Source organism: Choristoneura fumiferana, chromosome 13 (assembly GCF_025370935.1).
Source record: "Choristoneura fumiferana chromosome 13, NRCan_CFum_1, whole genome shotgun sequence".
NCBI classification, from domain to species: Eukaryota; Metazoa; Arthropoda; class Insecta; order Lepidoptera; family Tortricidae; genus Choristoneura; species Choristoneura fumiferana.
The window spans coordinates 9650698-9666970 of record NC_133484.1 but is presented as its reverse complement, the minus strand read 5'-3'; the positions used below and the strand labels follow the sequence as shown (position 1 = coordinate 9666970).

The 16273-nt window shown below is 37.9% G+C and overlaps 2 protein-coding genes across 2 annotated transcripts; one reads left to right on the top strand and one right to left on the bottom strand.

Moving 5' to 3' along the window:
• Positions 1-597: 597 nt before the first annotated feature.
• Positions 598-2052, bottom strand: LOC141434011 (putative inorganic phosphate cotransporter). The gene is made up of 2 exons (XM_074096215.1): positions 1702-2052; positions 598-852 (listed from the first exon to the last, which is right to left on the bottom strand). Exons 1-2 carry the CDS (start codon positions 1915-1917, stop codon positions 661-663), a joined length of 408 nt encoding a protein of 135 aa, XP_073952316.1. The 5' UTR covers positions 1918-2052; the 3' UTR covers positions 598-660.
• Positions 2053-6183: 4131 nt separating this feature from the next.
• Positions 6184-12965, top strand: LOC141434482 (uncharacterized). Its single transcript, XM_074096902.1, has 6 exons — positions 6184-6566; positions 6762-6858; positions 7440-7526; positions 8215-8301; positions 8670-8745; positions 12852-12965. Exons 1-6 carry the CDS (start codon positions 6554-6556, stop codon positions 12963-12965), a joined length of 474 nt encoding a protein of 157 aa, XP_073953003.1. The 5' UTR covers positions 6184-6553.
• Positions 12966-16273: the final 3308 nt, after the last annotated feature.

The following is a 16273-nucleotide window of genomic DNA, read 5'->3' as shown; positions in this document are numbered from 1 at the left end:
CCTATTACTAACAAGCTTTTATGTAACTTTACTTAGGCAGTCAGTTTTATCAGAGTTTATTTCATTTTACTTTTATGTGTACCTATTTTATTTAATCATCATCATTACAAAAAACATTCAATATCATTAATTACAATAACAAAAAAATTTGTTCACTTCTACACTTTTGTACATTTTTTTTTCGATTTTTAATATAAAATGTGATGATCAAATCATAGCCAGCAGTTTAATACATCAGTGCAGCAGAATATCCATTCGTACATGGTAGTGGTACAAATGTTTACTGATTGATGATTGATTTTATGTTTTGTACTTTTATTCTTTTGGAAACACATCGATAAATCTTATAATACTTTCTAAAATACCTATTTATAATAGTATACTTAAATATAGCTTAAAAATACCTACATCTTCACACACCTTGAAGAATCTCCATTTCAGTTTATATTTTTACGATTTACGAGCTTCAGTACACAAGACAACTTTGATTGAGCGACCAATATCAAAAAAATCTTAAAACTCAAGTGTTCAAACATTTTCTAGAACCGCCAACTTCCAACATTCATGTTGATCTTGGGTTTTTGTACTGTATCTGCATGTACAGATAAGTAAAACTCAGTGTGCTAGTTTCCTGTATTCTCCGATTGCTGTACTATTCTATTACAATATCACCTCTGCGTTGACTGATCGAGACGAGTCGCCGGCCTCTGTCTTTTGCCGCCGCCTCGGGTCCTGGGAGGAACTGTTCCACCACTGTTCATCGCCGGAAGCCCACGCTACATACACCAGGTTTGTGACGATGAATACTGCTAATGTGATCCAGAAGACTAGACGCCATTGCACTAATGTGCTCTGAAAGATAACATGACTTGTAAGTATTCTGTATTTGGCCTCATCTGCACTTAACATCAGCTGAGATAGGGGTCAATCACGGTCAGTTTTGTGTAAAAAAAAATCTACATGTTCTGCCTCATATTCATAAATCTACATGAATACTGGATCGCAGTTTAAAATAATAACTAACATAAAAAACCGCATCGAAATCGGTTCATCCGTTCGAGAGCTACGATACCAGGCAATCAGACATTGCGTCAAACTTATAACGCCCCTCTTTTTGGGTCGGAGGTTAAATACATAGAAGTAATAAGGAAGCTGCATAGAGTCAATATTAAAAATAATTCAGATGGCCGACTATAAGACGTTGTGTTCGTCCTATGTTTGTCAATTTCGATATATTGTACGCAAGACTTGAGCTTTACACAGATTACAGGTATGGTGCGTTAGCGGGGCAGCAGGTTACGAAGTTCGAATTTTGCAATTTTCGTACTATACTTAGGGCCTGATATTTATTTTGATAAAGGCACCTCGTGCACTAGACAGCCACGCCAAGACCACAACCAGTGCCCGCAACGACCAGATTAACTAAGGGTCTCCCACATCTATCGAACACGTCGTTCCCGTCGGTAAACGTCTTTTCGCGTCGGCCGAGCTGATCGACGTTTTTTTCGCCCGTATTGCGTGGACATAAAGAGTTTTTTGATATAGATTTGAGGAGATCCTGAAGAAGCAGCCAGTTGGCCTCATATTCATAATAGTTTCTTTAGTTCTGGTCGTTGCGAGCACTGGTCATGCCGCGGCCACGTAGTGCGCGAATTGCCAAAGACAACTATAACAACAAGGTTTCCTTGGTGTTTAACTTACATCGGGTGTCAGCAGTCCCACCAAATACGGGGCAATGATCCCCGTAACAGCACCCAGTCCGTTCACGATTGCCATTATGGTCCCAGCATAGTTGCAGCTCAAGTCTAGGGCGTTGACCTTCATCCCAGGGTAGAATGCTCCCATCAGACCCATGGATACCGTGAACAAGGCCACCACTGTGGTCGTGTCGCAGCCAGAGTATGAAGCCAGAATCATGCAAATGCCTGGGCCCACGGACGCTGAAAAAGGAAACGTATATGTAATTATTAAGTTAAGGTGCCATCAGCCAAATATGTGGTCTACCACCCTAAAGTTGATAATCGTTTGCATGTCATTAAACAATAATGCCAAAACACGTGTACTTATGTCAACTTGAAAGTTCGACTTTAGCGACATATATATTTGATAGCAACTTGTTTAAAAATTGATAGACCACTTATTTGGCTGATGATACCTAATTACAATTTGTACCTACTAGAGAATGCAATAAGAATAAGGCAAAAAAAGTACATCACGTGATTTGTATCTGGGCCTAGGCTATGAGTAGGTACAAAGATATCAATTCGGCCAAAATTAGAAAAATATACCTACATAGCCTTAAGGCCGCTGCACACCACATGCGTGTGCGTGGCGTGACACGCACACGCGTCATTTGTAATATAGAAACTGTATAGAAAGATGCCAGTATGCACGCCACGCATCTGGTCTGGCATCTTTCTCTGCAGTGTCATACATTACAAGTGTGCGTGTGCGTGGCACGTCACTCACGCACACGCATCTGGTGTGCAGTGGCCATTAATACTGAAGCAATAAAATATAGGGTAGGCATTATTATTTTTTATAACTTTTGCCTTTGGAATCGATCTCTTTGTGCTGACTGTACCATCCCAGTTCAATTTCATAATGCATTGTGTTCCGTATCTGTCGATTCAACGTTCATCCAATAGAATGACAGTTACAAATGAGTTTTTGTTAAGAAAAATACTCGAGCATTATTGCTGACAGTCCTTTTTTTTGTAGGTACCATCAGCCAAATAAGTATAGTCTATCAATTTACAAACAAGTTCCTAAAGTTCGCTAAAGTCGACATTTCAAGTTGACTGACACGTCTATTGGCATTATTGTTTTTTGACATGCAAAGCAAACGATTACCTATCAGCTTTAGGGTGGTAGACCACATATTTGGCTGATGGTACCTACTTGCTTTGTCATCCAACCTACATTATGTATACCAAACTTGAAGTCAATCCAGCCACTGGACGTGGATCAAGATTAACTAGGTACAGTCAAGTGTAAAAATATGAACTTACTCAAAGTTTCAAAAATAAGTACCACAGACTCTTATTCCGACGCAATAAGGCCGTAGTAACATAACTACCTAACATATATTTTTGAGTGGTTCGAATAGATAAGTACTTATTTTTGCACTTGACTGTACGTACGGTATTTAAAAAATAGAAGCTTGTATGAACGAGTATTGGATTTTGAATTTACGATTTGAAATCGAAAAGCAGTTACGTCGACATCCTCATGGATGTCCGACACAACTCTTCCGTCATTTTATTAATTTATTATTACTTACCAATGGTAGTAAAGGTTTTCCGGGCATTGGTGACCGTCATCCACTTCCTCTTGACGATCTTATCACAAATCCATCCAAAGACTATGGAGCATATCCACATAACGAGATACGGTAGCGCCGCAAGCATACCGGTCCTATGTATGTCGAATTTCAACACCCCTGTCATGTACTTCGGCAAATCTGTTACCATCGTAAAGTATCCGTAGTCATGCCCAATCTATGGAGAAAATTATTCATTAAAACATTTAAACTCATTTCTACCCTTAATTTGTCAATGTTCACCACAATGAACATGATTCAAGACTATCTTTTTGTATTTTTATACATTTTTAGATATGGAGAATGAGAAAAGTATGAATTGTAGGTAAAGTCGAGAGTACATGTAGCTTTTGAGTTGTAGTACGAGCCTTGATCGATCATGCAAGTCAAAGAGTCAAGGACTTTGGTTTGGTTGCTTTACATTTGGCACTGCCCCTCCCTGCTACCCCTTGCGACGCCTTTAACGTAAACTAAGTACCTACTGTACAGTAAAAGTGTACAATCTTTGCTTAATTTGGGGCTAGGTCGATTGGTGTAATTTGTCCCGAGAATTAATTAATTACGTACTATATTATTATTGTGCCTCCTCAGGCTGCTTGAAGCTTGAAGGAGCTACGCCCTCAGTCGATTCCTTGTTATAATCACCAAGAGAAGCGTTTAGTTTTGATATTAGGAAACTATTATGAACACAGTGTTATATGGCTTCATTACTTTTTTTTATATAAAATGGGCTTACGTTTTGAATCAATCTCGCATGATAGAATGGTTTAAAAATGTTCGTCTTTAAATCATCATGAATCCACTATACTTAATAACGATAGGTAACTGTTAGTTATTACTATACTTAAGTAAATACAAGCCGTAGTAGCCGAGCTGTAAAGGTCGAAGAAGCAGAAGGCTAAACCACTTAATTGGTTATTTATGTGAAAAGAAGATCTTAGTTCCTTATCATGGCTTTTCTCGATACCTATTAAACAATAATAGAGGAAATCTAGTAACAATTAGACCGACAGGAATAGGAAAACTCTACCTACAATTTATCGACGCGGCGCAAAAAACCTTGAGTAAAAATTTCTTTACTCAACGAAAAACAGAAGTTTAATATCCATGGTACAGCCAAAGAAATTATATATAGCATTGAAGAACCTTTCCCAAAAGGTAGGCGCCAAGAAATGATTAAAAATTTATGCATTTAGCTTGATTGAGAGTGGACGTATCTACTGTAAATCATTGATTGCGTGTTAATAAGGGTTCCGTACCTTAAATGATAAAACGGAACTCTTATAGGATCACTTGCATGTCTCTGTTTGTCAGCTGACAGTCAATACTCCGGTAATGTACGGTATTTACATTAAAAGGAAGAATTCGTTATTGTCTAGGAAAGTCCAACTTCAACTAGGAAAGTACGGAATCCTCTCCACGCGAGTTTAGCTAGCTAACTGGTCCGGTTATTTTAAATCCTGGATGTTTTTCTAAAATGTTGATATCAATCGTTAAGCCAGCATCATCGCAAACAAGTCGTTAATGATTTATATTAAGTCGCATTCACATTACATCATCTAGCGCCCAGGTGTAAAAGCGGCCTTAGATAATTTTCCAAAAAGTTATCTTGACTATACCAGCATTATCTTAAACGAATCTTTACTATTGTTCGTCAGTGTACATGAAATACGTTAATACACACCTGAGCGCAAACGAGGGCCCACAGAGGTACGGACATAACGATGGCCTTCCACGGGATAGAAGAGGGTTCACTGCTTCGGTGCCTGCCCAAAGCTTCCTCCAAAAACTTCTTTTCTTGATCAGAAATGAAAGGATGGGACTCGGGATCATTGTAACACAGCAACGTCTGTAAAAACATACAATGTTTAAACTTCAATTATAATGGTAATTATTTATGTATAGCGCATGTGTTTTGTGTTTGTATATTATAATTCGTATTATTTCGTATCGCAAAGCGAGATGTTTTCTTCGAATTTGCTTACAAAAAGCTAAGAGCGGGTAGCAACCGACGAACGAAGAGGAGGTAGGTAGTTTTTTCACTGTTATCTCAGATCAAAAAGAAAGTTTTTTGTTAAAAAATATAGATTTAATGCAAGTTTTTTGCTGACTATACTTTTTAAAAGAGTCTGCTCTGCGCCGGAGAAGATCTTGGCCGGAAAACCAGAACTCCACTACCTGATTATTGTACCTATTATCACTAGATTTACGCTCCAAACTATGACTAACAAACAAATGTTGAAAGCAAAATAAAAGCTTGTAAAAAGTAAAGACGGAGTTCACCGAACGGCGAAGTAAGGCCAGCAATACTTCTAATCTAGCCGTGTGCATACATTTGCACCGCACACAATAATACAATCAAACATCGCAAATCAGCTTACATAGTAGTTGTTAGACGTACCTACTTTTCTACCGGGTCTCATGTAGCTGTTCTTAAGTCGGTACTTTTTACTCAAGTACGGCAAAGCCAAAGGAAGAGTAATGATTTTTATTTGACTTGAGACTTAAGTAATTATTCAACTCGAAAAAGCGCAGATTAAGCAGTTCCGCAGCAAGCTTGAGCACCATACAAATCGTAGTTACGTCCTTATTTTTCAATAACAAGTAGCATCATCATGATTTTTTGTAAATACAATGAGATAAGGCATATCTAGGCCTGAAATTAGTTTATGACTCTTGAAATGGTATTACAAAGAAAATAGAACGAGTACAAGTTTTGCATTTTAAGAGCCAAAAACCCTGTGCAGTTCGGTTAAATACTACGGCCAAAATATAGTTCAGATTGAAGTCAAAACCTATTTCCGGCATCGACTAAACTATGTAGTTTCATAAGAAAAAGCATTTTTCCGAAATGATTTGTGGTTTTCAAATGAGAACGAAACTACGAAAATCAGTAAAAAAACTATACATTTTTTATGCGAATCTGCAGCGAATCACTCTAGCGCGGGGGAACGGTACGGGGGAGGGCGGTACGCGCCGCCCTTTGTCCTTGGTTTACGCTGGCCCTGCGTGTGCGTGCGTCGCTCGTTAGTAGTGACTCGTCAGCTGTGCGCGAGAGTTACGTAATATTATTTTGGTGAATTCTCTTCGTATCATAAACGCGATCTAACTACTTACGACTTGGACTGATAACGGATTTGATATTTCTTGGTGATACTGGTGGTGTGTGTGCACATACTGTTCGACGACCTTGGCTTTCTTATATGGACTTTGCATTTTTATGTTACAAAAATGGATAAACAGGGTAAGTACCTACCTAGATGCATTTTAGTCAATATTACCAAGTACTTATAAAAAATGGGTCCATATATCGGCTCGCATACTGACAAACGATGATTTGGACAAAAAATAATTATGGTTTTACTAGAAAAGAGAAAAGAGTACCTATGCGAACTATGGCGCTCCCATAAAAAATAATTATTAATGTTCTTGTTTCCAGAAGTGAAAAGATCATCGAAGACAAGATTATGGTTATCGGCTCGTAGGAAAAAAAAAGGACCGGCTCGTCATAAAAAAGAAAACATTAATCCTAATAGGTAAGTTATAACTAGGACAGTAGCGTAAGATTTTTCCTTGTCCTCTATTACAAGCTTTTATTTAGTTTCACCTGTCCCGATATTTGTCTGTAATCAAATCTTGCATTCGACCAACTTCTAGCAGTCGGATTGACTTGAAATTTTGCATAATTATGTAAATTGCGTGACAATACAATAATCTGGTAGCTGACATCCTGGTAGTCCGGCCAGAATCGTCTCCGAAGGACGGAACTCTTCAACTGTTACAATGTTATCGACTTGTTTTTGGTATAGGTACAAAATAAATGTAGTTTGGGTAACAATGCTAGTAAAGTCGACAAAAAGTACAGTCAGCAAAAAAGCTTGTATTAAAAATGAATTTTCGTACTCGTACCTTTATTTATTATTTTTGTACGACGTAGGTACACCACACAAACTTGTTATTTCACTTATACAGGTCATAGCACTGTAATAGCACATTGTGTATTAGGGCGGTAAGTAAGGTATTACGAACGAAGTATTACCTCTGGTAGTCTCTGTTATTACTTTGACTAATGGCGACTGACGTCATTTCACCATGTATGTATTTTTCACATGTGCAGTACGCTTGGCACCGGAGAGCATGCCAGTGAGCAGTCTGATAGTGATAACAATACCGATCCTCCACCTCAACCTCTAAATTTAAGCAGGTTAGTGTTTTTATTATTATTTTTACTAGTTTACAATCTTTTATTTAACTTGCAATGTATGTACCTATGTACTCGTATGTATGTATGTGAGGCTCAAATCCTGCGAGTTGAATTTGACTCAGTTTCAGTGGTCGAATTGACTTGAAATTTGGTATACTTATGTGAATTGCGTGACAATACAATAATCTGGTAGCTGACATCCTGGTAGTCCGGCCAGGATCGTCTCCGCAGGACGGAATTCTTCAACGGTTAATGGCATCGACTTGAAATTTCGTATGATGTAGTTTAATAGGTAACAATGCTAGTAAAGTCGACAAAAAGTACAGTCAGCAAAAAAAAAAGCTTGAACAGATTTTTTTTTTTACCAAAAACTTATTTCACAGCTACTTACGTTTTTCACTTGTAGTTTTATTTTCGCTCTTGACTGCAACTGCACTGAGACTAGTACCTACTCGTACCTATATTGACACGGCTATTAAAGATGATTTCAGTTTATTATCTTGATCGATGTACACCGCACTTCTGTTATTTCACTTATACAGGTCATAGCACTATAATATCCCATTGTTCATTAAGGGCGATAAGTAAGGTATTACGAACGAAGTATTACCTCTGGTAGTCTCTGTTATTACTTTGACTAATGGCGACTGACGTCATTTCACTATGTATGTATTTTTTACATGTGCAGTACGCTTGGCACCGGAGAGCATGCCAGTGAGCAGTCTGATAGTGATAACAATACCGATCCTCCGCCTCAATTTCAAAATTTTAGCAGGTTGGTGTTTTTATTATTATTTTTACAAGCTTTTACCTTGCAATAGTTGCAATGTATGTACCTATGAATGTATGTGCAGGTAAAATCTTGCGAGTTGAATTTGACCCACTTCTTCCACATTTGGTACGGAAAAGTAGTTTGGATGAAAATGCAAGTACAGTCAGCAAAAAGCTTGTATTAAAAATGTAGTCGCGCGCACAATATGGCACCGAAAATCGAAACGTATTTTTTGCATAGCGTCACCGGCGTTAGAAGTTTTCTGTAGTAGTGTACGCCTCATAATGCAGTATCAAATATTTTTATTTCACCGTATACTCTGATTTAACCTTGCATGGTATAAATATAACGTAACTTTTTTTTCCTTTCAGAAATTTGAGTCCGAGTACTCCGTCCTCGACACCATCATTACAAATTGAACTTGATCATGATAGCAATGAGGAAGTCGTACGTAAAATGACAGGTCGACGAATTTTCAATGTTCAATATTTATTTGAACAAATGAAGGCTGTGGATCATAGTCCATTTAATTGCAGCTTTAAAGATATGGATTTTGTGAAGGAGTCGAGAATCGGATTCCAGTCAACTTTTCTTTTCAAATGCAAAATGTGTGGCAAAAAAGAAGCATTTAATAATGAAAAACTAGAGTCTAAAATTAATAAAAATGTTGTTCAAGCAGTCGTATGTTCGGGTAGTGGCTTTTCCCAATTAGATGAGCTTTGCGCTCATTTAGATATGCCATGTATAGCGGAGAAAACATTTGGGAAAGAGAATTTGTTGCTTGGGGATGTTTTAAAAGATATCTCTTTGAAGAGCATGTTTGAGGCAGGACTCGAAGAAAAACAAATGGCAATTGAAAAAGGAAACGTAGACGCTGATGGCGTTCCCTACATCACAGTAGTAGCGGACGCATCGTGGGGAAAAAGATCATATCGTACCAGCAATTATAATTCATTATCCGGGTAGCGTGCATTATTGGGTATGAAACTAAAAAGGTTCTCTTTTTAGGAATACGGAATTCTTATTGCTCTGTATGCGCTGTTGCAAGTAATAAAAAGATTGAGGTCAAGAAACATAAATGTTTTAAAAACTGGTCTGGTAGCTCCACAGCAATGGAAGCCGACGGTGTAGTAGAAGGTTTTAAATGCAGCATAAATATGCATGGCTTGAAATACACCAAACTTATTGGTGATGGCGATAGCAGTGTCATGAGTGCTTTAAACGAAGCATTGCCATATGGCCACTCCACTGCTATACACAAAATAGAATGCAGTAATCATTTATTACGAAATTATTGCACTAAATTGAGAAATTTGACAAAAAAAACTGAAAATAAACAAGGACCTGTCCCTATTATCATGAGGAAATGCCTAAATGATAACATATTGCGACTACGAAAGGCAATTAAAGGAGCAATAGACTTTTCTTCGAAAATGGAAGGGAAAACTTTTACTGAGAAAGTAAATGAATTAAAAAAAGACCTACGAAACGGGCCTTGCCACGTTTTTGGTGAGCATGCCAACTGCAAAACATATTTTTGTAATGGCCCGAAACCAGGCGAAGAAAACTTCATAGGCCAAATGAAAGATTGTGGCTTGTGGTATGACATATACACCGCTATAAGTCCTATTTTAAACAATGCCGAAAGTCTCCTTATGGGGCAAACAAACAATATTGTTGAGCAGTTTAATGCACTAATCGCAAAATTTATAGGAGGCAAACGAATAAATTACTCCCTTCGTGGATCTTATGAGTCCCGTTGCTACGCAGCTGCTACAAAAAGAAACACCGGGAGTCTTGTAGCAACCATGAGTAAAGTATTAACAAAAAATGAAGAACTGGGGACTTACACGCAGAAGTATGAGAAGAGGCAGGCAGAAAAGGCGAAAAGAAAATCAAGCCAAGACAAAAAATCAAAACGAAGAAAACGTATCGCAGGACCCGATGAACATTACGGTGATATCGAAAAAGAACCAGATATGGAAGTTGAGCACTACGAAAAAAGAAAACAAGCACTCTTAGCAGACTTTTCAAAAAGTAAAATAGAACTTGAAAATATCCAAAAAGATACCGTTGGGCAGGCAACGAACCCTGAATGGATCAAACAACGAAAAATACGCCTTACTGCGTCAGTGTTTGGTCAAATATGTAAGAGAAGAGCTGCCACGTCGTGTAAAAATATTATAAAAACACTCTTATATAGCAATTTTAAAGGTAGCGATGCTACTAGATACGGCAATGAGAATGAGCCCATCGCTTTAAAAGAGACTGAAGCTGCACTAGGAGTGCAAGTATCACCTTGTGGGTTATACATCCTCGAGGAACACCAGTATTTAGGCGCGAGTCCCGACGGAGTCATAGACGAAGAAACAATTGTGGAGATCAAATGCCCAGCTTCGGCGGCAAATATGACGCCAACAGAAGCTATTTTAAAGAAAAAAATTACTTTCTGTGTGTTGGACGAAAGTGATCCTCAGAAAATAAAACTGAAGCAAAATCACAACTACTTTTATCAAGTACAAGGTCAGTTAAATATTACAAAAAAAAGATACTGTATCTTCGTGGTGTGGACTCCAAAAGGCATATTATTCGAAAAAATCGAAAAGGATACAGGATTCTGGGAGAGCATATTAAATAAATTGAGAAAATTTTACATGGAATGCATACTACCTGAAATTATAGATCCGCGTCTACCTAGAAAGTTACCGATACGAGAGAGTTCTTAAAAATAAGCGAATTTTCATACTTGTATGTATTAAAAAATAAAACACAATATTGTATGACTTTTTTTATTTTATTCAATACACCCAATCTTCAATGTGTCCAATCAAGTTGATGTTGTAGTCTATAGATATTATACTTTTCACTTCTCATGCTCGTAAAGTTCGTTTTTATGCTGAGATTAAGCGACATAAAATGACTTTTTATGCTCTAGTGCATAAAATAAAATCTTTGTCTAAGACCAAGCTAATCAGGTGTCAACCAGCCACAAACAGAAAGTTTTTAACTTTTTTATTTATTTATATAAAACTAAAAATTAACCAAATCAATCAAAATAAATCAATAAAATAAAAAATAGAATTATGTATATAGTAATTCATGAAAAATAAAAGAAACATAGTAAGTGAACCATTGTTTCCACTGTTGCTATTTCCTCGAATTAATCGAAGTAAAAAGCAGTGTAAAACTCGAGCATTAAACCCATTTTTCCCTCGACGTGTCTATCCACCCTCGCCGTACCGGAACGAACGTCTTAAAATCGTAAACGTCGTAAAATGGCTCGTTTTATGCTCTTGTTGTACAATCGACTATTTCACTTCTCATGCTCGTAAAGTGCGTGTTCATGCTGCATCTAGGCAACATACAATAACTTTTTATGCTCTAGTGCATAAAGTAGAATCTTCGTCTAAGGTCAAGGCAATCAAGGTGTGAAACCACAAACAAAAGAGTTTCTACATATTTTTTTATTTTTTTACACCTAAAAATCAATCAAATCGATGAAAATAAATCAATAAAACTAATATAGTAAAGCATGAAAAATAAAAGGTACAAAATAAGTGAACATTTATTTTTACTATTGCTATTTCATTTCTTCGCAAGCGAAGTGAAAAGCAGAGTGTAAAACTCTAGCATTGAGCCCATTTTCCCCTCGACGTTTCTATCCACCCTCGCCGTGGCTCGGGTGGCTATATGAACGTCTCGGGTAAAATTGCTCGTTTTATGCTTTTGTTGTACAATATACTATTTCATCACACTTGCTCGTAAACAGTGTCGTAAGCTGCAGGCTAACTTGGTTGCAGTCCTTAATAAAACCTAAGGGCCTTTTTTTGGCGTTATGAGTTGTTGCGCGTACTAATACTGCTGCGCGCGCAGGTTCTGCACGACTAGCAGGAGGACCTCGTGCACGCATGTCAGGCACATGCTGCGGGAGGCGGAGGGCGGCTGGTAGCTGGCGCTGCCAAGAACTGCACCAGCGGTATCGGCAATTTTTGTAACAATAATATTTTTCTTTTACACATATACAATTTTACTCGCAAATGTGATGAAAACATTGTAAGTCGCACGGGCGGTACTATAATTATGAACATCGACCTAGTCCTCAGTCTTTGACTTTGAGCTTCTAATACTCTCGTTCGTAATTTCTTATTAACCGCCCTTAAGACATAATGTACTATTACGCCACACCTGGCCATAATGTGAGTTTTACCGCCCGCTATGCGTATGGTAAAACCCACTTTCTGGCAAGGTGAAGACGTAAAATTGTGTACTCACCATGGGCAGTAAAAAAGTTTTACAGCGTAATGTGTAGTGTAATGTACATTTACGTTTTTGGAACGCCAAATAATATCCTAGCCGGTAGCTGCCCTCCCGCGCTGTATATATTATAATCTTGGTCTGGAGATGTTCTACTGTTATATTCTACTTAGATACTGCAATAATTTCACCATTGTATGAAGATATTTTACTGCAATATTGTTACTGTGACATGTCTCTAGCTCCGCCTTCCCGCTAGCGCGCTCTTGCTTTCTTTCTAGCGCCCTGTCTTACTCTAGGTGAAACAACAACATTTTAAAGCGTTAGCGCGTGATCTCAACGCGGAGTTGAGCGCTACTTGCTGCGGCGCGAGTGCTGCAAGACTCAGCCGCGTAAGAGTCCGCAGCAAGTAGCGCTCAACTCCGCGTTGAGATCACGCGCTAACGCTTTAAAATGTTGTTGTTTCACCTAGAGTAAGACAGGGCGCTAGAAAGAAAGCAAGAGCGCGCTAGCGGAAGGCGGAGCTAGAGACATGTCACAGTAACAATATTGCAGTAAAATATCTTCATACAATGGTGAAATTATTGCAGTATCTAAGTAGAATATAACAGTAGAACATCTCCAGACCAAGATTATAATATATACAGCGCGGGAGGGCAGCTACCGGCTAGGATATTATTTGGCGTTCCAAAAACGTAAATGTACATTACACTACACATTACGCTGTAAAACTTTTTTACTGCCCATGGTGAGTACACAATTTTACGTCTTCACCTTGCCAGAAAGTGGGTTTTACCATACGCATAGCGGGCGGTAAAACTCACATTATGGCCAGGTGTGGCGTAATAGTACATTATGTCTTAAGGGCGGTTAATAAGAAATTACGAACGAGAGTATTAGAAGCTCAAAGTCAAAGACTGAGGACTAGGTCGATGTTCATAATTATAGTACCGCCCGTGCGACTTACAATGTTTTCATCACATTTGCGAGTAAAATTGTATATGTGTAAAAGAAAAATATTATTGTTACAAAAATTGCCGATACCGCTGGTGCAGTTCTTGGCAGCGCCAGCTACCAGCCGCCCTCCGCCTCCCGCAGCATGTGCCTGACATGCGTGCACGAGGTCCTCCTGCTAGTCGTGCAGAACCTGCGCGCGCAGCAGTATTAGTACGCGCAACAACTCATAACGCCAAAAAAGGCCCTTAGGTTTTATTAAGGACTGCAACCAAGTTAGCCTGCAGCTTACGACACTGTTTACGAGCAAGTGTGATGAAATAGTATATTGTACAACAAAAGCATAAAACGAGCAATTTTACCCGAGACGTTCATATAGCCACCCGAGCCACGGCGAGGGTGGATAGAAACGTCGAGGGGAAAATGGGCTCAATGCTAGAGTTTTACACTCTGCTTTTCACTTCGCTTGCGAAGAAATGAAATAGCAATAGTAAAAATAAATGTTCACTTATTTTGTACCTTTTATTTTTCATGCTTTACTATATTAGTTTTATTGATTTATTTTCATCGATTTGATTGATTTTTAGGTGTAAAAAAATAAAAAAATATGTAGAAACTCTTTTGTTTGTGGTTTCACACCTTGATTGCCTTGACCTTAGACGAAGATTCTACTTTATGCACTAGAGCATAAAAAGTTATTGTATGTTGCCTAGATGCAGCATGAACACGCACTTTACGAGCATGAGAAGTGAAATAGTCGATTGTACAACAAGAGCATAAAACGAGCCATTTTACGACGTTTACGATTTTAAGACGTTCGTTCCGGTACGGCGAGGGTGGATAGACACGTCGAGGGAAAAATGGGTTTAATGCTCGAGTTTTACACTGCTTTTTACTTCGATTAATTCGAGGAAATAGCAACAGTGGAAACAATGGTTCACTTACTATGTTTCTTTTATTTTTCATGAATTACTATATACATAATTCTATTTTTTTATTTTATTGATTTATTTTGATTGATTTGGTTAATTTTTAGTTTTATATAAATAAATAAAAAAGTTAAAAACTTTCTGTTTGTGGCTGGTTGACACCTGATTAGCTTGGTCTTAGACAAAGATTTTATTTTATGCACTAGAGCATAAAAAGTCATTTTATGTCGCTTAATCTCAGCATAAAAACGAACTTTACGAGCATGAGAAGTGAAAAGTATAATATCTATAGACTACAACATCAACTTGATTGGACACATTGAAGATTGGGTGTATTGAATAAAATAAAAAAAGTCATACAATATTGTGTTTTATTTTTTAATACATACAAGTATGAAAATTCGCTTATTTTTAAGAACTCTCTCGTATCGGTAACTTTCTAGGTAGACGCGGATCTATAATTTCAGGTAGTATGCATTCCATGTAAAATTTTCTCAATTTATTTAATATGCTCTCCCAGAATCCTGTATCCTTTTCGATTTTTTCGAATAATATGCCTTTTGGAGTCCACACCACGAAGATACAGTATCTTTTTTTTGTAATATTTAACTGACCTTGTACTTGATAAAAGTAGTTGTGATTTTGCTTCAGTTTTATTTTCTGAGGATCACTTTCGTCCAACACACAGAAAGTAATTTTTTTCTTTAAAATAGCTTCTGTTGGCGTCATATTTGCCGCCGAAGCTGGGCATTTGATCTCCACAATTGTTTCTTCGTCTATGACTCCGTCGGGACTCGCGCCTAAATACTGGTGTTCCTCGAGGATGTATAACCCACAAGGTGATACTTGCACTCCTAGTGCAGCTTCAGTCTCTTTTAAAGCGATGGGCTCATTCTCATTGCCGTATCTAGTAGCATCGCTACCTTTAAAATTGCTATATAAGAGTGTTTTTATAATATTTTTACACGACGTGGCAGCTCTTCTCTTACATATTTGACCAAACACTGACGCAGTAAGGCGTATTTTTCGTTGTTTGATCCATTCAGGGTTCGTTGCCTGCCCAACGGTATCTTTTTGGATATTTTCAAGTTCTATTTTACTTTTTGAAAAGTCTGCTAAGAGTGCTTGTTTTCTTTTTTCGTAGTGCTCAACTTCCATATCTGGTTCTTTTTCGATATCACCGTAATGTTCATCGGGTCCTGCGATACGTTTTCTTCGTTTTGATTTTTTGTCTTGGCTTGATTTTCTTTTCGCCTTTTCTGCCTGCCTCTTCTCATACTTCTGCGTGTAAGTCCCCAGTTCTTCATTTTTTGTTAATACTTTACTCATGGTTGCTACAAGACTCCCGGTGTTTCTTTTTGTAGCAGCTGCGTAGCAACGGGACTCATAAGATCCACGAAGGGAGTAATTTATTCGTTTGCCTCCTATAAATTTTGCGATTAGTGCATTAAACTGCTCAACAATATTGTTTGTTTGCCCCATAAGGAGACTTTCGGCATTGTTTAAAATAGGACTTATAGCGGTGTATATGTCATACCACAAGCCACAATCTTTCATTTGGCCTATGAAGTTTTCTTCGCCTGGTTTCGGGCCATTACAAAAATATGTTTTGCAGTTGGCATGCTCACCAAAAACGTGGCAAGGCCCGTTTCGTAGGTCTTTTTTTAATTCATTTACTTTCTCAGTAAAAGTTTTCCCTTCCATTTTCGAAGAAAAGTCTATTGCTCCTTTAATTGCCTTTCGTAGTCGCAATATGTTATCATTTAGGCATTTCCTCATGATAATAGGGACAGGTCCTTGTTTATTTTCAGTTTTTTTTGTCAAATTTCTCAATTTAG